The sequence below is a fragment of the Chinchilla lanigera genome, unplaced genomic scaffold, assembly GCF_000276665.1.
Source record: "Chinchilla lanigera isolate Chin_1 unplaced genomic scaffold, ChiLan1.0 scaffold00069, whole genome shotgun sequence".
Classification (NCBI taxonomy): Eukaryota; Metazoa; Chordata; class Mammalia; order Rodentia; family Chinchillidae; genus Chinchilla; species Chinchilla lanigera.
Genome location: NW_004955470.1, coordinates 5,716,108 through 5,738,796, shown reverse-complemented (window position 1 = coordinate 5,738,796; position 22,689 = coordinate 5,716,108). Strand labels below are relative to the sequence as shown.

The window sequence follows — 22,689 nt, the reverse complement described above, 5'->3', positions numbered from 1 at the left end:
AATATTTTTTCCTGTTGAAATTTAAATTTCAAGTAGTTTAGCATGATATGTCTGTACAAGTATTTTTTGTTGTTGTTGTTTTTTTTTATTTGTTTGTTTGTTTTGTGCTGGGGAGCAAACCCAGAGCCTTGTAGATGTAAGGCAAGAGCTATCCTACTGAGGCACATCCCCAACTGAGGAGTGTGTTTTAAAAGGGATAAATTTCACTTGTAAAGCCTCCTGAGAACAGTACATTTTGGAAAAAAATATATATAGTACAGTACTGTGTTGTATGGTACATTTTGGAAAAGTGTATAGTACAATACTATAGTTTTGGCCTTCATTAATTGAACATTTGAATTCATTTTAATGTCTCATTTTCTTGATATTAAAGTAAAACATCACTAGGAGTGCATCTTGTTAGAAAACTGACCTATCTTTTTTCCCCAATACAGAAGCTCCACCATGAGGCGAGGTGGATGGAGGAAGCGAGCTGAAAATGACTGGGAAAAATGGGTGTGTTTTGAAGAAAATAATAATATCAGAATAGCTAGTTATTTCTCATTTTTCTTATAGTTTATGATGTGATTTAAGGCATAAATTGTAAATTACTGCATATACCAACTATGATTTATCACAGTGCATTGAAAACCTTTGCAGTATTGATAAAGCTAAACCTTTAAACTTTACCCAGGAATTTTATCTGGAGGAAGTAAGTATTCTGCACACAGAATTTAGTTTATGATGATTTTATTTCAGTATTGCTAATAGTAACTCCTAGGGAATAACTCACGAGGGCTAAGATGCAGATACGTACAAGTTGCCATAGTCTCCAAAAAGCATGTGAAGTCAAAAAATATCTCCAAAAATAGGAGATGTGATTTTACTTTTGTAAAACTTCTAGGATCTGAAGCATAAAAGTAAGGTTTGAAAATAACACCCCAAAATGTTAATGAAATTATACTAATTTTAGTATTTTTTATATCTTACATTTTCTAAAACTTTTTTTACATCTTAAGTTTCCTAAAACATTTTTTATTGTGAGCGTGTAATACTTTAATCAGCAAAAATGATGAAGTTGTTTCCATTTTGGAGAAAAAGTACTTCTAGACATCTGTACCTTCAAATTAAAGACCTTTTAGTTATGCTTATGCTCAATTACTTTGAGGCTCAGGAAAAGTAAGGCTGAATTCATAAATCTACCAAAGGTGTTTGGTGATTTTTTTTTTTAATATTCTTTTTGAGGTTGAAGTTACCTAATGAAAACTAGTACTGCTATCAGATAGACCGATAAGATCCAGAATGTAGCCATTGAATCATTCATTGTAGCCTTGCCTCATGCTGCTGGTTTGTCAGATTGCTCCCTTTAAGTTTTCTGTTTAGAAGAGAGGAAGCCTGACTAAAATGTGCTCTTAGACCACTTGTCACATTTCTGATTTAAACTTTGGTGTAACTTGATTATGTAAGAGCAGTATGTTATGATACTAATTTTTTATGATTGACTTAGCTTTTTCCTATTTGAAAGTAACTTAATAAAGAATATAATAAAATTATTGAAAATTGAGTTGACAGAAGTAAAAGTCTTGTATGTGTGTTTTATTGTCTTGCCTAGTTTGTGGCTCATGAAGAGATCATTTTTATTTTGACCACTAGTACAGAGTTAGGTCTTTTATTTATTTTTAAAATACTTTTTTTTTTTTAAGGGATGGGGAGAACATGTAACTTTTGTGATTGGTTTGCCTTTTCTTTAATTCTAGGGTGGGTATATGGCCGCCAAGGTCCAGAAATTGGAGGAACAATTCCGATCAGATGCTGCTCTGCAGAAGGATGGGACTTCATCTACAATATTTAGTGGAGTTGCCATCTATGTTAATGGATATACAGGTTGAGTACTTTTTCACTTTTTAGGTACCCTATTTTGGCATGCACTATTTTAGGATTGAGAGTGGTTTGTTTCAAGCTTCTGCTTTCAGTTATTTGCCATGTGTATATTTTAAAAATCAACCCTTGCTTAGATACTCCTCCACTCTTCCTTTCCATCCCACCTTCAGTTTTTATTTAAAGAATGTAGCCTAAAAAGTTAAAATGAACTTAAAAATAAAACCAGTAGAGGTCTTGTTTTAAGTAGCTGATTGGAAGGTAATTACACATGAAAATAGCTACACTGAGAGGGGGTATCATGAGGGCCATTTTCTTAGGAAATCTCCAGCTGTACTTGTCCATCTCCTGGGTGGGTGGGGTGTATGCATTCAGTTTCCCAGAGAAGAATCTGGTGAAGCGTTTAACTCTAGCTTCTAATGTTTTGATAACTAAAGGGAAAGGAATGAGCCAGAATTCTCACAGTTTAGGAGGCAGAATTTCACTTTTTTCTCCTATTCATTTTTCATTCCTTGCCCTACCTGCTACACCTGTTGTCGTTGAATCCCTTATCAGAAGAGGTAGTCTGCTTTTTTGAGTGGGGGAAGAAATCTAGGAATTCTAGTTTCTCTCTTATTAAACAGTTTCACTTGTGAACTTTCTGTTTTAAGATTTATGTACACAGTCACTTTGGGAGGTGCCCAGAGCTTCTGTTTCATGAATTTCTATTGATTTTATTGGCACCAAGCTGTATATTTCTGGGATTCCAAATAACCAATTTAGATTTATCTTTTTGATTTGTAAATTCAGTAACCACTTGGCTGTTGATACTGGATTTTACTCCTAAAGTGTTTGTTTTTGTTTTTCTTTTAATTCTCTTGGCGGGGGTTATGATCATTGTATTTTTTTTTTTTTTTTTTTTTTTTTAGTGTATGACTGTACACATTTGTGTCAGTCTGTTACACTATTTTTTCTCTTATTTCCGAACTGGCTGGTACCTGCTTATCCGTAAGGTCTTTGTCCGTATATTATTTCCCCTCAGTTGTCTCATTGTCTTCATTCTGGTTTAGGTGACTTCACATGCTTTTTGGAGACTGTGGTAACTTGTATGTATCTGCATCTTAGCCCTCGTGAGACCTTAGTCCCATGATCTTTTTACTAGGCAAAATCAGGAGCTTTATCATCTCTGTTGTATCCCTACTGCTTCTACACTGGCTGGACCTGACCATTCAGGAAATATTTGCTGAATTAATATTAAGTATTAATGAATTAATGTCTTTGGCTGATCTCATGAAGGTACAGCATATTGCTTATAACGAGTTTTGTTAGAAATCATTAACAATTTAGTCTTAATGATGTTAACCTCAAAATATGTTCTGGTGCGGCTTTGGGAAGTTCACATGTAGAAAGCTTTATACATTTTCTTATTAGATATTTCTTCTTGGCAAATTTCAGGTTGATAGACTTTGGTCCTGTTACTGTAAGATTGCTTGTTACATTATCCAGCCAGTTATGGAAGTCTTTAATGCACACCACCACCCTCAGTCACATAAGAGGAAGAAAAGAAGATTCTCTGTGAGAGGGAGAAAAAAGTAGTGCAATAATCATTTATTGATCGAGAATCTGGAATTTTCATTCCACTTTAGTGTGCAGTTCTTAAGGCATTTTCTGTTTGGAGCCATTCCAATCCTTTCTTTTTATTTAGGGTAAGAAGAATAATGGTTTGTTTACTTTTGGTGTTAATAGTATAAATCTACAAGTAAAGTTTTATTGTGCTAACTTTTACAGTAATGCACAAATTGTGATATAACTTTGTCTTTTAAAAACCTTTTCAGTTACAGTGAATACTTCACGATCTTACAGATCAGAATATGCTGTGTAGCAAATTAGAAAGGAGAGAATAATGCTTTCAGGACAAGTAAGACAAGTAAGGGATGTTGTTTTTGTTGATTCTTAGTCATGCTCTCCACAGACCTTAACTAACATTCCAAGATTTCTTGATTCCCTTAATAATGGTCCCAGTTGTGCCATTTATGTCATCCCTTCTGATCTAGTTAGCATTGAATCTGCATTTATATGGCACATACCCTGCCTCTGCCAGCCCATTCTCCCCTCCCCCTTGAAGGTTTTTTTTTCTGCTGTAATACTAACATCTATACCTTGCATCCTTTTTCTTTTTTTTTTAAATAGTTAAAACTTTTTTTGGAAGTAACTGTAGATTCACATGGATTGTAAGAAATAATGTAGCGATATCATGAACTCTTTACCCATTTTCCCACAGTGGTAACTTCTTACACACTAGAGGACAATATCACAACTAGGAAATGGACATTGATATAGTCAGGCTACAGAACATTTCCAACAATAATCCTTCACATCACCCTTTGGTAATCATACCTGTTTCCCTTCTCTTTGCTGCTTCTACCCCTGGAAGTCACTAACCTGATCTCCGTTTCTATAATTTGGTCGTTTCAAGAACGTTGTATAAGTAGAACATGCAACATTTTTTAGGGGGTTGGCTTTTTTTACTCAGTATAATTCTATAGAGATGTGATCAGAATTGTTTGTTATTACTAATTTTTTTCTCCATATTGCTGAATTGTGTTCCATAGTGTGATGTACCACATTTTGTTAACCATTTTCCTGTTAAAGGTTATCTGGGTTATTTTTTATATTTCACTATAAGTAATGTATACCAGTTTTTATGTGAGTATAAGAGTGCAAATAAATCCTAGGTCACTTGGTAGTTTTTTTTAAGAACCTGACAAATTTTCCTAAAGTGGCACTATTTTACAGTCTCAGTAATAGGGTGGTATATTACACTCTTTTTGTATCCTGGGCAACATTTATTTATCTGTCCATCCATCCATCTGTCCATCTATCTGTCTTGATAAAGATTTTACAACAGGTACAGCTCACTCCTCTCTAGGCCCACTACCATCAGGGAACCTCAGGTGTCTGGAGCTCTCCAAGCTGTGTATTTTAAGTTGTTATGGAGGCTCCGTGCTTGGGTATGATCACTAATAGACTGGTTGGGGAAGCGCGGTTGAGTTCTTTGTGGCATGTTTGAGCAGCATTCTTGGCTCTGGTATCTGGGACAGGACCCCTCTGGAATGAGGATCTTCTAACTCACTAATGGATTAGAGTAGGTCAGACAGTCTCTTTATGATTGCCAGAATTTAGTGTTTTTTATCTTACCATTTTAGTATGTAGTGGCATGTCATTGTGGGCTCAGTTAATATTCCAGTTGCTCTGCATCCTCAACCAGCATTTTGTAAGGCCAACTTTTATTTTTTTTGTTCAGGTATTTTAATATATGTATTGTATTACCTCAGTGTGGTTTTAATTTGCATTTGCCTTTGGGCTAATAATTTTGAACAAGCTTTCATGCTGTCTCTTTTTTTAGTGAAATATCTGTTTTTTTCTCTTTTCTAGTGAGGTACTTGGTTTGTTTTCTTCTTTCACTGCATGGGTTTGAGAGTTCTTATAAACAATATTCTTATTACAATTCCTTTCTTATATACGTGATTTGCAAATACTATATTTTGTCTTGACATGGTCTTTTGCAAAGCAAAAAATTTAACTTGTTCATTTTGATTGTATATATTGTGCTTTAATCTAAAAACCTATTGCTTAGTGCTAGATCCCCAAATTTTTCCCCTGTATTTTTCTAAGAAGTTTATAGTTCTGTGTTTTATTTTTATGAGCTACTTTGAGGTTTGGCTTGGCTTGGTTTGGGGGTTTTCTTGGCCTGTTTATGCCCACTTGCTCTAGAACCCTTTGTTGAAATGGCTGTCCTTTCCCCCTTGAATTATCTTTGTATGTTTGTGAAGAATTATTTGGGCATCATTGGTAACACCTTGCTAGCACTCTGATAGTAGGGACATTAAGCCTGTTAATTAATTTTGGGACAATTGACATCTTTATATGTTTTCTGTGAACGCTTTTCCCATTTTATTCTGCTATAGGTGATTGAACAGGTGTATTTTAGATGATGCTTGTGAGTTAGGGACAAGATAGTGATTGATAGAGAATGTGGATTTTGTGACAAATTTGAGGAAAATGGATTAGAAGAGAGCTAACATCTACCTGTGGGAGTTGGAGTGAATCTTCCATGAAAGATTTGAAAGTTCTAGCTTGGTCCTGAATAATTAGGCATTTTTAAAATGAAAATGGATAAAAGCATTCTAGTCCTAACCTGCATTTTTGTCCTCACATTTTCTAATTTTGGTCAGTAAGTTTACTCTTGATTTTCTAGACTTATCTTTTATACTTTGGAAATGTGTTTCTGTTTGTTCTTTGCCTCTGGTGGAAAGTTTCTTTCCTTCCTCCTTCTGACTACTGGTACTGGTTTATCCATGAAAACAGAGGTCAGAGGAGATTTTAGCTGCTTTGTAAGCCAGGCAATCATGTTTAAATATCATAGCATTGCTGGACATGGTGGCATGTGCTTATTGTCCCAGAACTCTGGGAGCCTGAGGCAGGAGGATCCCACATTCAGGCCTATCCTGGGCAATTTAGCATCCTGGCAAGACCCTGTCTCAAAATAATAAACAGGAAGGACTGCAGGTTTAGCTCAGTGTGAATGCCCTGGGTTCAGCTCCCAGTACCAAATTAATCAACTAATTATTTAATTTTGAAACCTGAATTTTGTCTTGTATTGCCAAGTTTTGTTTACATATTGTTTGGAGATATGGGCGTTAAATTTGCTATTCCTTTTGCTTCCTCAGGATTTTACCATATAATCTCTGTTAATTGTAACCTATTCAAAGAAACCCTTTCTGTCTATATCTAAAACAGATGTTCTTTGCCCTACAGTTGCTCTCTAACCCCTAATCTAGCTTTATTTTTTTCTTCATACCATACAAAAATAATTGACAGGTATTTATTTCTGGTATAAAATACCTTTTATACCAGAACTGATAGTTACTTGACTTAGTATTTTCTGTCTGCCTAGTGGAAAATAAACTATGGAGCATAAACTTGAGTCTTGTTCATTTCCAAATCCCAATGCCTAGAAACGTACCAAGCACACTGTACATGCTTGACAAGAATTAGTTAAGTGAGCAAATGAATAAAATGGTCTTGTATGTGTATAATAGAATGTTAAATATTTCCAGTTGTATGATAACTTAACTCAGTCTTTTCAGATGTTTAGTTTTTAATAAGAAATAGGCTGCATTCTAGACTTACAGAATTATAATGATCTCTAAGAGATAGGCTGTAGATGTGGGTTTTTGTTTGTTTGTTTTTTGTTTTTGGTGCAAGCTCCTTAGGTGAGGCAGGGCTTTACATCTAGTAGTTAGTACACTGTTCTGTTGGGTGGGATTTGGGACAGTTCTTAAGGAAAAAAAGTGTTCCAGTTATTTTCTGCATTTCTCAATATGTGGATAAAAACACAGGTCTTAATTACTTTGGCACTGTTAAAGCTTGTGAAAAGGGAAGAGGGTATGCAAAACCAATTTGCAAAATGAAACAAAGAATATGAAAATATTTCTCAACATGTGAATATGTCAATTTGAGAGAAGGGTCCTTTTAACGTTGCCAAATCTAATTGTTTGGAAATAGATGCCTTCCAGGAAAAATAATAATTCTATAATAATTTTTGTGGGGGTACTAGGGTTGAATCTCGGACTGCTCCATTGAGTTACAGCCTTTCCCCCCTCACCCCACTTCTGAGACACGTTATTGCTATGTTGCTCAGGCTAGATAAGAAATAGCAGTCCTTCCACCTTAGTCTGCTGCCTCAGTGTCCCAGAGTGCTGTGATTAAAAGCATGTATCATCATGCCTGGCCCAGAAATTATTTTCTGTGGATATATACATACCTCTTTCTGTTTCCTCTGAGACTTACCTTGTAAGTCAGAGATATAGGAATGTAATGACTATATTTAATGAAAACTTAGTATGTTCATTTATGTTATCGTGTATAATTTTGCCAGTACCTGATGTGGCATGTGCACCTGGTGGGTATTCAGAAATGCGTTTTCCTGGCTTTTGAAACTTGCGTTGTTCTGTTTGGTTTGGTGTATGTGGCTTTTGTTGACTGGGATAACTGAATTGGTAAATCTGCAGTATGTAGGGAGGAAAGGGACGAAGCAGGGTTACTGGAGAGAGTTATGGGCCAAGTCCTTATTAGTGACTTTGCTAGTAAGTTCTTTCCTGTTGGCAGGATTGTGAGACTCACGTGAAATCATGAGTCCACAGTGGGGCTCAAGGAGGTATAGGCAGCTTACTTATTCCTGCTGTGTATGTAACATGGTATAACCAGCATATTTAAGCTCTTTGGATGTGGAGAATGTTGCAAAAAGATGTAACTGGGAACACTTTCGTATAAGATTGTAAAACTTTGTTCATAACATTTTTCTTAGCTAGATGAAGAAAAACTGCATAAGCTGTGCCAGCACGCATGAAACTGGTCTTTGTGTGGCTGTGGTGTATTACACAGTGACATTTGCTGCAGTAGAATTTCACTTGTAGAGCTTTACGCTTAAATGTGGCCTAAATTGTGGTCCTTTTCATGGTATAAGCCTGTCCCTTTCACTTTTACTGTGTTTATAATTGTCTGTTACTTATGGTTGGCTTTAGTTAATCCTGAAACTGAGTGCTGGCAACAGCATGTTCTCAAGAAGTATTCTGTTAAATAAAACCAACAGTAGGAGTATTGTGGGGTATTATTTAAACTTTGATTCAGAAGACACTTCAGTATCCTAGAATGCTTTATTTTCATGAGATATACTTACTATCATTTTGCTTAAGTAGTGCTGCTAGTCTGAATTTTAAGCATGTCAGAAATCCTCTCGTTGTAGTGGTGATGTTTCTTCAAACCCAGTACTTTTATTAGCTAATGTTTTACTACAGAAAATTACCTGTCTGCATTGCCCCTCCACAATAATTTGCCTTAAAAAGGAGGTGAATTAATTAGGGCAATGATGACAAAGAATGAGGAGGAAAAAATAAGTTGGACATCTCAAAACCTGGTGTAGGTTTTTTTCTACATTTCCTCTAGGAAATGTAGTTTATTAGTTTATTAGGTCTTGGATTCATTCCAAGTTAATTTTTGTGCATGATATAAGATGCAGGTCCAGCATAACCTTTTTTTGTATTTGGCTATCCAGCAATTGTGTATTTCATGACACTTTTCCTATTGATTTTTCTCTGTTCAGACTAAGATTTCCTTTTTTTTTTTGAGACAGAGTTTTGCTTTGTAATTCAGGCTGGCTTTGAATTCACTGTGTAGCCCATGCTGGCCTTGAACTTGCAGTGATCTTCCTGCCTCAGGCTCGTGAGTGCTGGGATTATAGCCGTGTGCCACCACACCTGGTTCAGACTAGATTTTCTATTTGTAGATAATACTCTACAAAGTCAACTTGGGAACAGTGAAGTATGATACATTTGTACCTTACATGATGAAAATGTATCATTTAGATCTTAAATTAATTCCTCTTCTTCTCTCATCACTTCAGGACATGCAGAGCAGTTGGTGACAGTAGCACCAGTGCCTTTACAAGCAACGTGGGCACTAAAATCACGTGGAAGGGCTCAGTGATGAAGTAGTTCTCCAGATGGTCTAAGACAGGGATGGTTTGAGGTTCATGTGTGTATGTTTAGAACATAAAATGATTCTTAGAACTGATGATGCTGAGACTGTTTTGTTGAATTCTAATATTGGAAACATCGATTGTAAGGGTTAAGCATGATAAACTATATAAATATTAATCGGTATAGGCTCCAAGTTAATATTAATACTTTTTCCTCAGTTCCTTTTACCTGACTGTAGTTCTAAAACACTTAATACTAATAATTTTATTTTACTATACAGTAAGTCCCTGACTTCCGAACATTCAAGTTGAGAACTTTCACAGATAGGAACAGACCTTGCATTAGGAACCTTCATAGATGGGAGTAAAGCTCACTTGCTTGGCGGTCATCGTCACATTTATGCTGCTGTGCCTACTGTACGGTGCAACAGAGTGTAGTAGTGCAGTACTCAGTCAGAGCCCAGGGTGTCTGGAAGCAAGAGGAAAAGCAGTAGTGATGGGAGGTTTGGTTTTTTAATGCTTTGAATTGTATATTTGTGTCAAAGGTATATAAGACTCACTTGGTTGAACTTAACGAATGTTGTCCTAGAATGGAATGCATTGTTAGTTGGGGACTTGTTAGTACAAAGAAGTATATGTTTGCCAGGTGTGGTAGTGCAAACTTGTAATTGCAGCAGTTGGGGGCTGAGGCGGGAGGCTGAGGCAGGAGGATTGCCTTCAATTTGAGGCCAGACTGGGCTACATAGTGAGGTCAAGGCTAGCCTGAACTGTATAACAAGACCCTGTCTCAAAAAGACAAAGTGATGTTAGAATGGACACACCAGTAAGTCTGCACTGATTATGGGAAAGCATAGTTTCAAATTTTATTATGATTTTATGCAAAAATTTACCTTTGCTTTCTTGTTTAGTAAAAAATAAATGGTGCTAGGGATTCAACCTGTGACCTTGTCACTGAACTACACCCCCAACTCTTTTTGTTTTTCTGACAAGGTCTTGCTAAGTCACCAAGTTGTTCAGGCTAGGCTTGAATTTGCAATCCTCTTGCCTCAGCTTTTTAAGTGCTGGGATTATAGGCCTGTGTTACTGTGCCCAGTTTAAACCATATTTTGTTAAATATAATGGTTTAAGGACTGACAACTAATCCTACATTTCTAGATAGGTTATTTAGAATTATTGCTAGTAAAAATAAGGAAAAAATGAAGAAAAACAGAATTACTATTAGTAAAAGTCACAAAACTCTGCACACACTATTTCTTCAAATATCTTTGCTCTTCTGTGCTGGTATTTTAATGAACAATTTGGGAGTTGACATAGGTAGTGTGGGATATGTGACCTTATACATAGCAGTATACATAAGGAAATAGAAATATATAATGCATATATGCTTGTATAATGAAAGAGTTGCTACTATTGTGTGTTGAGAATAATGCAAGTGGAAATGCTCTTTAAATCTTTCCTTTCTACCCATGACTCCTAGCGTAGATAGTGTCATGTAGAACTTTCATTATAAACAAAATTGAACAGGGAGAAACACACATCTTGATTTATGCTGGACATGGTGCTGTAAGCCTGTAATCCTAGTCTGCGTGCAGTTGTAGTGCTTGAGGCACTTGAGGCAAGAGGGTCACATGCTCAAGGCTAGCCTAGACTAGGTAGCAAGATCCTATCCCAAAACACAACAAAAATTACTTTAACTATATCATCAGATTGACTCTTCTTCTCCCCACCTGTCTTCAGGCCTGGGGAATGAACCCAGAGCCTTCACTCTGAGCTATATTCCTATCCCTCTTTATTTTTTGAGATAGTGTCTCACAGAGTCACTAAGTTGCTTGGGCTGGGCTTGAACTTGCCGTCTTCCTGCCTCAGCTTCCAAGAGTGCTGGGAGTGCACTCATGGGCAACCATCCCTGGTTCAAATTGAAGTTTTTATATATTGTAGAATTAGTTTTGTGGTATGTATCAAGTCAGTGCTTACTAGAGAAACATTTAATACAGGGTATACACATGTATAAGAATTTACAAGATTAACTTAGAAGATTGACCACAGAGTCGGGTGTGGAAGTTCAGAAGGTCTGTCCACACACTGGGGATCCAGAGGAGCCATTTGAGGACCTGGAGCTCACTGTAGTGTCCTGTGCGAGTCTGAGGATCCGTGCCCCAATGTTGAAGGGTTGGTGCTGGAGGCTGAAGATTCTGTGCTGCAAACCAGGAGACAGTGTCCAAGGCGAAGGCGAAGACTGGAGCTCCAAAGAAACAGAAGCGCGTCTTCTTTACCATTCTAGTGACGATCCTCTCCAGGGTGGGTCTTCCACACCCAGAACTGTGCTGAGCCAGTCTAGTTGGGTATTTCTCACTCAAGTTGACACAGTTAGTTAACTATCACATGAGACAACAGGTTTTTGTGATGGGACGTTTGATGTAGTATAACCTGCTGTACTTGTAATGGAATGTGAAGTAATAAAGAATTTGGGAATGAAACAGATGCATAATGATTTAGGTTTAAAAGGAACCTGAGTGGTCAGAGGTTTTTCTCCCATTTATCCCACCTTTTCACATTACAACGCAAAGGAAGTAGAAGACCTATTGATGACACCTAGCTAGATTATGACACAATTGGAACCCAAGACTTCGGTCTGTGGTTCACTGTGTTTTCCCTTAGACCTATTTTATACTTATAGTACAGAGAGTAATGGCTGTTAAGTACTGTACTCTTACTTGATTTTAAATTTGAATTTTGTGGCATATTTACAAATCAGTTTATTGGACAATCAAAATACATGGCTGTTGCCCTCCCTTTTTAGCTATTGCTTCTATATACCAACATGCATACGTACTTTTTCCTCATTTATATTTCCTACTTTAAGTTCGTTTACCCAGAAAATTACATGAGGTAATATCTGTTCTGCTTTTTAAACAAACTTATGAAATGTTCTTCAGATCTTATGTGCTGGAGATAATGATTTTAGGGCATACGGCTGTATAGAAGCTTGTAGAAGGGACTTTCAAGTATCTAGTCTAACTTCTTATTTTGCAAATGGGGAAGTAAGATAAGTGAAGTGAGTAAGTTGCTGAGGTTGGTATGGGTTTTCAGTGTTCATCTAACCTGAAAACAGGCCTCTCAGTCCAGGAGGACTGTACTTGTAAGAGATCAGCTGTAACTGTTACTGTTGATCAAGGACAGAGGATGTAGCTTAATGGTAGAGGTCTGACTTACCACGCATGAGGCCCTGAGTGATATGCAGTGCTTGATCCCCAGCACTGCAAAAAAATTTATAATTTTAATTTTTTAAAAAATCAGAATAAATTATATTACAAATTAAAATGTTTTCACATTAAGAAATAGCAAACTATAATGCTTTTACTACTCTCTTAGAAAAGGTATATTAAAAACGCTGGACATTGACAGTAATTACATTCCTACATTTAACAACTTTTGTGTTACATTCCTTAACCACAATTCCATCAGAATTTAATTTTCATAGTTTATATAGCACTTTACTTTGTAACTATTACCCTAGAATTTCACTTACTTGGTATATACTCATTGAGCACTTGGAATGTGGCAAATCCAAATTGAGATACGTGGGGGCTGAGGATATAGCTCAGCGGCACAGCACCTGCCCAGCAAGCACAAGGTCGTGAGTTCAATCCCCTGTACCGGAAAACAAACAAACAAACAAAAAAACAAACCAAATGGAGATACGCTATAAATGTAAACCATATTCTGAGGACTTTAAAAATATATATAAAATTGAGCTTTGCAGTTTTTCATTTTTATCTTTATATGAAGCTACTGTAAACTTAAAAATTAGATGTAGATCCCATTAAAAAATTATAATTTTAAAAAGGCTGATCTACTGTGAGTTTGTAGTCACAAACTTGATCCTTAATTATGGATCTACCAACTGTGTGACTTGGTAAGTTAACTGACTTTCTCCAGTTGTTGATTTTTTTTTTTTGTAAAATGAAAATAATATTCCTTTGTAGCATAGTCTTAAGGATTAGAGAAGGTAAATGTAGACTGGAGTGTTGAAGACGTTTAGATGTTTCCAGGCCATTTTTATTTTTCTTTTCTATTTAGATTCTTGGTATTTACCATATGCAGAGAATATAACATTACACATTGATTTGAAGAATGTTCTACTGTTCTGTAAACATAGTATCCCTAAAATTGATGTTATTTATTAAAAAAAACCTCAATGAATAATAATTGTTTTAAAATTTAGAATTTTAAAGAAGTAATTCTGCTGGGCACAAGTCTCTTTAAAAACTCTGTTAGAACCAGTACTGTTTTTTCTTCTGGTAAAGTCACTTGTGGGACTTCAGAGACACTTTGATTTATTTAAAGGGTCCTCACTAAGTTACTGTGGTGATCTGCAAGTAAGGATTTTATCTGTTGAGTATTTTTGTTTTACACCCTAATTCATTTAAAAGTAGTATGTTCAAGGAGGATAGGTAACTAGGGGGAGTGGTGTTAATTTTCCTTGGTAACTACAGCTATTCCTCGTTTAATGACCTACCAGTTTAATGACTGTTCAGACTTAGGACCTGCCTGTGGACTTCCTCCTGACTATTTTTAAATAGAGTTTTGTACATACTGTTTGTAGAGCTTCAGTGTCTTTTTGTACAGTACATTGTGTTTATACAGTACTATAATTTTTACTGATTGTACTGTACAGTACCGTAGTTTTAGGTTCTGTTATACATTACAGTACTGCGTGTAAGAGTTACACAGGTTAAAGTCACCAGGTTGGCATTTCCTTTAACCATTTCTTCGTTCTGGATATTGTAATGTGCACACCCTACATAATTCAGTTTACTGACCAATTCATTTAATGAGTTGGTTACAGGAACACATCGCGATCATGAAAGGAGGAGTGTCTGTTTGAATTGGTTCAGTCTCTTTACCTTGATTAGGCTTGTATGTGCTACTGTAGAAAATGAAATGGCAATAGATCTTTAAAAACTTTTAATTTTGATACTCTGATTTTTTTTTTTGGTTTTTCTCCGGTACCAGGAACCGAACTCAGGACCTTGCGCTTGCCAGGCAGGTGCTTTTGCCGCTGAGCTAAATCCCCAGCCCCCTGATACTCTGATTTAGAAGATAAAATTTTGCTCAACCTAGTGGTTTTTCTTTTTTTTTTTCCATTTCCTATTTTTATTTCCCAGTACATCAAAGAAATTCTTGAGTAAAAACATATGGAAAGGTAAGGGTAGCCAACAAGGGAAAGATTTGTAGGAGGGATTGTGGCTTTAAAAATCTTTCATGGTTTATGGGTGGAGAACAGTCTTAGCTTTGGCATTTCTTCTTCCTGCTTTGGAATAAGAGATGATAATACTAGCACCACTGGCAATAACTGACACATATTTCTTGCTGTGTGCAAGGCATTTATTTCTTGAGTAATTTGTAACTTTGAGTTCATTTAATCCCCACAACCCCCTAATGTACTGTTTTCATCCTTGGTTTACCATGAGGAAGTTGCGTTGAGGCTCTGAAAAGTAACTTGCCTGATGTCTACACAACTAATAAAGTGACAGATCTAAGTTTGTTTGTTTTGTTTTTTAGATTTTTTTTGAGGCAGGGTGTCACTATGTAGTATTGGCTGGCCTTGAACTAGTTTATGTAGCCCAGGCTGGCCTCAAACTCCTGGCGATCCTCCTGCCTTAGCCTCCCTAGTGCTGGGATTTCAGGCATGTAACCCACACCCAGCTGAGATCAAGGATTTGAACCCAGTCAGTCATGCTTTGGTGACTTTACTCTTTTAGTTTCCTATATGGTCCCTCTAGTTTGTGAGTATTTTGAGAATTGAAGTATTGGTAAAACTCCTACTCTACTTTTGCTATAGGAGTGAACTCAAGGCTTGAGTACCTGCTTTAGGTAAGTTATATCAAAATAAGTCAAAGACGAGGTTACTGCATATGTTCAGGGTGAAATTTGACAGTAAATAAGTAAACAAATAGAGAAAGTAACTTCAGATTACCAGTATTAGAAAGAAAACTGGTGTGGTAGATTGCAGGAACAGGGTCCTACTATACTCAATGTGTCATACAATTTTAATGTCACATAAATTTTGTAGTGTTGATTACTGTCTCCCAAGCATTTTTTTCTAATTAACCCTACATTTGCTGAATTGTTAAATGTAAAATATGAGTTTATTATGCAATTATGTACTTTTGAACTTGTATGTGTTTTACCATTGAGGAAATAAAATCAAAGAGAAGTAGTATTTATAAGATTTTTAAAAAATCAAATAAGGGCAGTCACGAACTACAGTGCATGTCAGGCATTAGCATGCCAGGCTGTTACTTTAATAAAATGGTTCCTAGTTGCTATCCATAGTGCATCAGCGGCCGTGCTGCTTTTGGTAGAAAGACAAGGTCTCCATATGCTAGCCTTTGTATCTTGTCGTTTTATTTTTTTCTTAAGGTCTAGGGCATGCATCTCAAGTCATAGGCATTACTTGAAAGGATTTCTGATGTCATCATAGTTTATAATAACATCTTTTTTTATGTTGAATGTTTCCTATATGTCAGATGTATTTCATCATTACAGTTTTATCTGTTTATTTATGAAGAAAGAGGAGAAAAGTATAAAGGAGTTGAGTTATTTGTCCACAGTCACAGCTAAAGGTTGTTAAAGCCAAGATTAAACCCAGGTCAGTGTGACATAATAATTTATGTCGTCTTACCTTTTAACTAGATTGGTTTTCATGGTCTGCTTCACACTGAAGAATTTGCAAGAGCTTTTAAACTTGAACTTCAAAGAACCCTGTCAGCTTCACCCCGTGGAATCCTTCACTGTCCAGTGAACTCTCCAGATTTTCCAGTTCCACATTTCTGGAGTAATTAGATTTCAGAGAACAGTAGTAGAAGGAAGAGTACTTCATGACTCTGCCTGTGCTTTTCGTATGTTCCTGACACACCTTTCGAACTGGGTGGGACACCAAGCCATTTTCTGTTTAAACCGTTAAATAGAATTAGACTTAAGATAGTCGTAGATTAACTTACAAAGTAATGGTTTAGATTTTTGTGGGTTTTTTTTATTGGATTTGGTATCCCTGTTAATGCATAGTGAGCTACCCTTTAATTTGGTACTAAATATAAATTGTTACCTTCCAGCTATTCAGTATCTACTATTTTACATGAAATCATTTTAATGTTGTATTTGAGTTGTTGTGACCCTTAACCCCTAAAAACCTCCCATTATGAATTTTGAGTTTATTTTTTCTAAAAGTTTTTCTTTGGTTCTCTGTTATATCAGTTTAATTTGGTGGCCACTAGTCATGTAATGTGCTGGAAATGTAGCTAGTTTAATTGACATATGTTTTAAATAGAAAGTATTATTCAGCCTAGTGTTTTATATTCTTGGGTTCTGGATACTTAACATAAGAAACTAAATATCTCAAATTTAATACTGATTGCATTTCAAAATGATATTTATGTGGCTTACATTGTGATTCACATTATACTTCTGTTGGACAATGTTATATAGAATCATTATATAGAATCATAATGTCAGATGAATTCTGTGCTGCAAGAATTCACTAGGAGTTACACAAACCTGGCATATCTGTATGTGGTATTTTTACTTCTAGAGACTCAAACTCACCTGGACAGTTCTCACAGTAAAATTGTTTGTGTAAACCCTTGTGCCTGTATCACATAGGCTTAAGGAAGAGCTGCTGCTGAATAACAAAGTGAATACAAAAGGCTCTTGTGAAAACTTCGCCGAGTACAATTCTTGTTAGGAGGGATATAATGTATGGTATTCATTAGGTTGGTAGGTGAAAGAAGCTAGAAGTGTTTGAAAATAGTGTGATGCAAGCAGTGTAAATCATACCATAGTGAATCATTTTTTTTTTTTTTTTTTTTTTAATGAGAAAGCATAACATTGGGCCAAGCATGGTGGTGCATGCCGGTAATCCCAGCACTTGGGAGACTGAGGCAGGAGGATCGTTGGGAGGTCGAGCCCAGCCTGGGCTACAAAGTGAGCTTGAAGTCAGCCTGAACTGCATAGGGAGACCCTGTCTCAAAAAGATAAAAAGAAAAAGCATAACATTGATTCTTTTGTTTTCTGTTTCTGTTTTTTGTCTTTTTGAGACGATCTCACTCTGTAGTTCAGGCTGGCCTTGAGCTCACTTTGTAGCCCTGGCTGGTCTGGAACTCAGAGTGATCCTCCTGCCTCAGCCTCCCGAGTGCTGGGATTACAGGCATGCACCACCACGCCTGGCAACATTGATTCTTTATGACATTCCTTTCAATGCTTCTAATACTCATGATGTTTAAAATGTTTTCTATAGTTTATTAAAGATAAACTAATTTGAGACAGAATTATGAGGAATGGCCTTTCTTAGTCTGTATAAATTTGGTATTGGTTTTGGTGAATTTCTTCGGCATTGATGCAGTTTCACTTTGGATAACTGGATAAGATTAACTATCTGATTAACTTTTAAAATATTTTCTTAAATAAAAGTTATTAAGCTTTATAAGAGCAGGCTATTTATAAACTGCAGTAAGTCAACTTAAACAGTAAATATGAGTTTTTGTTTTTTTTTGTTTTTTTTTTGTCTTTTTGAGATAGGATCTCGCTATGCAGTTCAGGCTGGCGTTGAGCTCACTTTGTAGCCCAACCTGGTCTTGAACTCGCAACGATCCTCCTGCCCCAGCCTCCCAAGTGCTGGGATTACAGGCATGCGCCATCACACCTGGCAATATGAGTAATTTATTTGACAACTTTTATTCTGTTTTGTCTTTTTTTTTTTTTTTTTTTTGGTACCAGGGAATTAGACTCAGGACCTTACTCTTGCCAGGCAGGGGATTTCACCTCTGAGCTACTTTCGTATTATTCTGAAGGAGTTAAAGGATTTAGCTCTGGAAAGTAAACCATAAGTGAGTTTATAGTTAATTTTTTAAGACATGAGACACCAATATCAAGGGCATATTCCAAATATGGTAAAACATTTAAAAATATTTGTTCTTAATGTATTTCATTTACAACTTGAGGTCCTTGTTTGCACTATGTGGTGTCTCCTAGTAGTAGACATTTTTGTGTTGATCAGCTTTGCTAGCCAGGGGAAAAAGATGTGCTACACTTTGTGATTTGCCTTACAACTTTATTGAGTGGCAACATAGCCAAGAGAAAGTGAGACACTGGTGTTCTTCAGTCGACTTATTGAGGACCTAGTATTCTACTTTGCTGTATATGAAACTCAATGTGTTTGTGTGTTAATATTGCAGATCCTTCTGCTGAGGAATTGAGAAAGCTAATGATGTTGCATGGAGGCCAGTATCATGTGTATTACTCCAGGTCCAAAACAACACACATTATTGCCACAAATCTTCCTACTGCCAAAATTAAAGAATTAAAGGGAGAAAAAGTAATTCGACCAGAATGGATTGTGGAAAGGTAAGTTTAACTCTAGATTAAATTTAATTAAATTAGTAAGTTTTTAAAAATTGAAACACTTTTCTGTTACACTTACCTAATTGATAGGATGAAAATAATGTCTTAAACACTACTTACTGTAGTGTTTACCCCCCACATTAATAATTTAAGAAGCCTAGGATTTGGTACTTTGTTAAAAGTAGTGTGTTAACTTGAGATAACCTGAAAGGAAAGGTTTATTTTGGCTCCTAGCTTTCAAAATTTTAGACCATGGTTACTTGTTCCTATTTTGGGGGGCCTGTGGTGCTACAGTACCTCATGGTGGGAGAGTGTGGTGACGGTGCTGCTCACCTCCTAAGAAACAAGAAGCAAAAGGAGAGATAGGAAGGGCTAGGGTCCCAGTGTTCCGGTCAAGGGGTATCCACAGTGATCTAACTTCTTTTCTTTATATCTTACTTTAAAGGTTCCACCAACTTCGGGTAGCACCAAGCTGAGGACTGTGCTTTTAAAACATGCCTTTAACATATGCCTCTCGGGAACATTTCAAATCCAGACTACATCAAATAGTAGTTAGTGTTCTTATAACCTTAGCTGCCAGGAAGTAGGGGAGATGACTCATGCAAGCAGCAGAAAGCATTTATGGGAGGGAGTTGATCAGGCGTGTTATTTCTTGAGGAGTATCTAACTGCTGTGGTTATGCGAAAAATAGAAATCATTTGTGCAAGCTACTTAGCGCACTTCCTGGCATGTTGTAGAGCCATAATATGCAAGAGGCTACTGCTGTTACCTTTATTCTGTAAACATCAATGATTTTTACAAAATACATTCTGAAAGTTCAAAAGTGTTTTTACAACTCCTGGAAAGCCAAGTGTATTTTACAGATGAATGGTTTTGTAAACCTTGGGAGAAAGTTGAAAGCCCATCTCTAGAACATCCCACCAGTTCCTTCTCTTATGTTGTGCTCTTATGACCCAGCTACTGTCTGTACTATGCATTATTTGGTTGTTTAATGTGGCTTTTAGTTTTGTGTCCCTTAAAAGGACTTAGGAAGTTCTCAGTGTGCCAATATAAGAGGTAGGTGCTACTCCATAGTTTACGTGTGTTATCATAGACAAGCTTGTCACTGTATTAAGAGCTAGAATTTTGGTTTGAAGGTCATAGTTTGTTTTGGAGGAAATGGGATAAGCTCACAACAGTAGAGAAGTGGATATGAATGTCCCACATTGCCATGTGGGACTTGAGTTGCTTAGAAAATGGTGATTTTTTTGTTACACCTATTTTCTATATACCTGTTCCTCTTGGTGAATTGAGCTAGGGAGATAATACAGTGGAAAATGCAGCTAGAGACAGTCTAGAGCTAATCATGTGTGTTTAAATAATGGAAAGTGACTTTGGACATCATGATTATATGGCTCTCTTAGGCCTCACTTTGTGTATTTAAAAGCCAGGGCCAGTAACATTATCTGACTAGCCCAATAATATAGATGAAGAATCTACGTTTTGTGACTTTATGTTTCAGTCTGTTTTTCACCATATAGTGAAGCTTGTTATAAATGAGTAGGCTCGTGGAAATGTATATATCTTAGTAGGCTCGTTTGTGTATATATCTTAATAATATAAAATAAGTACCAAGTGTCTATTTTGTCATAGCATGGAATCTTTTTGGTTAGATCATAATACTTTTTCTTTCATTCTAGTATCAATCTTGTCAATCTCAGCAATGTTTTAATGAGATTTTGTTATAGTTTAAAATTTAAACATGTTAGATATTTAATGGATGATACATGCTGGTCTATAATTAGTTTTTCTGTTTTCATTTGCACAGTTTAAAAGAAACTACAGTCTCTTAGTGTGTGGAGTGTTGCTTTTATTAGAACTCCCTGATGCCACTGTATGTGCTGTTGAACCTGAGTTAATGTAGACATGATTATAGGGTCCAGACTTCCAAGAGCCAGGGGAGTCCATTAATGAGAAGGCTCTGTACACTGGGTAAAGGTATGAGGTTATTTTGCCAAGTTGTTTGCCTTCTAAAACTTACACTTTATGTTGTTAGTTTTCAAATTTTTGTTATAGTCTTTTTTCTTGGAACAACTTTATGTTGAAATTTTAAATGTAGAATAGAAAAGCTGCTAAGACTTACTGTATTCGGCCATCAAGCTTGAGATGTACAATGGGAATAGAGTTTAAAAACATGGTCCTAAATTAACTGCAGGTTATTTTTATTTTTGTGTTTTTGGTGTTTGTGTTGAGACTTATAGTGTGGGGCCTGTCTTTAATAGGTTCACACATAGGTTGGCTGCTGGGTTGAGAATCGTGGTGATTCATTGTGCCAGTGTCCTGCCAGTTGACTGTTAGATATTTAATGGATGATACATGCTGGTCTATAATTAGTTTTTCTGAAAGAAAAAAAAGTTTATCTTTTCTTTCTAAACTCCCAAACCCTAACATGCATTTGGCATGTACTTAAGATACCTGAAGATCTCATATTTCTTATGGACGAAAACCTTGGTTTTCAGTTACATTCAGTATAATATTATTTATTCAACTCATTAAAAGTTGGGATTTTTTGGTTTGTTTGTTTATTTTGAGACAATCTCTCACTATGTAGCCCAGCCTGGCCTTGAACTCATGGCAGTCCTGCCTCAGCATCTTAAGTGCTGGGGTTATGGTATGTGCTACCACACTCAGCCCAAAAAGTTGTGGTTTTATCTCTTTCTTAAAATTTCCTCTCTGTTTTAGTGTCCTGTCTCAATTTAACCTTCATAGAATGTTAACATAATTCTGATATAGATTTGGATTTTTAAAAAAAAAATTGAATTGTCACTCTAACCAGTGCTTACATTTCAGGCCATTTCTCAACTCACAGGTAATATCTTGCTAGAAAGTGTATTGTCAGCCTTCAGGAACTAAAGAACGAATAGCTTAACTCTCAGTATCTGTAGTTTAAATCAAACAAACAAAAAGAAAAACAGCCTGGACGGTGTAGGAGCAAGGGCACAAGGTCATACGCATATCTTCATATTTACTTACTCTTCTGAGTTCACAGAGATTGCCTTGGTGAGTGGTTGGAAAGTTTAGGTCATTGAAGGTGGGGCAGAGGAAGCACAAGTTTAATGTTCAGCACCTTCTTGACAGGGCCAGAATTTGTATGTCTCCCTGGCAGGCAGCTTGAAGCACTGGTGGTACGTGCATGACTGTCCCATCTAGCAGCTTTTTATTAATTGTATTAGTAAAATTATTGATAGAAGTGTTCAGATAGAAGTGTTCAGATAGAAGGTACGTGCATGACTGTCCCATCTAGCAGCTTTTTATTAATTGTATTAGTAAAATTATTGATAGAAGTGTTCACATCACACTTATTGTACCATAAGTAGTGCAAGTTGCACCATGGGATAGTCATGCACATACTCCAGTGGTTCAAGCTGGCTGGAACATATTAAGGCTGAATTTTGCTTAGTGATGAAATAACAAGCAAAGAATAGCTCAGTTTTGTTTTTGTTTTTTTCTTGGCATATAATTTGGTCCTTTCTTGTTTTAAGTCCACCATTGAAGAAGGAAAATGACTACCTGAGTGAGTGTCCAGGTATAAGGGAACAGGTGTTAGATGCTATTTTTCTAATAGGGAATGAATGGGACACTTATTGGAACTAAAAAACGTTTAATGTGCAGAATTGTTTCAAATAAAAAACACTACTAATACAGACTAAATTAAATAGAGCACAACCCATGGCCGGGCATGGTGGCGCAGGCCTATAATCCCAGCACTTGGGAATCTGAGGGCGAGAGAATCACTACGAGTTCAAGGTCAACCTGGGCTACAAAGTGAGTTCAAGGCCACCCTGAATCACATAGTCAAAAAGACAAAGGCAAAAAAAAAAAAAAAAAATTGAACACAACCCAACATAGTAAATTATTTTGTATCTTAACTT

General features: G+C 36.3%; 1 protein-coding gene across 3 annotated transcripts in view; it reads left to right on the top strand.

The window, feature by feature from the left end:
• The first annotated feature begins 434 nt into the window (after nucleotides 1-434).
• Nucleotides 435-22,689, top strand: part of Rev1 (REV1, polymerase (DNA directed)) — a 61,141-nt gene continuing 38,886 nt past the window's right edge. For 2 of the 3 annotated variants that reach the window (XM_005400750.2, XM_005400749.2), the window contains exons 1-3: nucleotides 435-495; nucleotides 1,737-1,863; nucleotides 18,613-18,781. In XM_005400750.2, the coding sequence (XP_005400807.1) occupies nucleotides 445-495; nucleotides 1,737-1,863; nucleotides 18,613-18,781 (347 nt within the window). In that variant the 5' untranslated portion in view covers nucleotides 435-444. Of the gene's footprint in view, nucleotides 496-1,736; nucleotides 1,864-15,927; nucleotides 16,032-18,612; nucleotides 18,782-22,689 lie in introns of those variants that run through there. The other variant, XM_005400751.2, reaches the window with a different exon arrangement.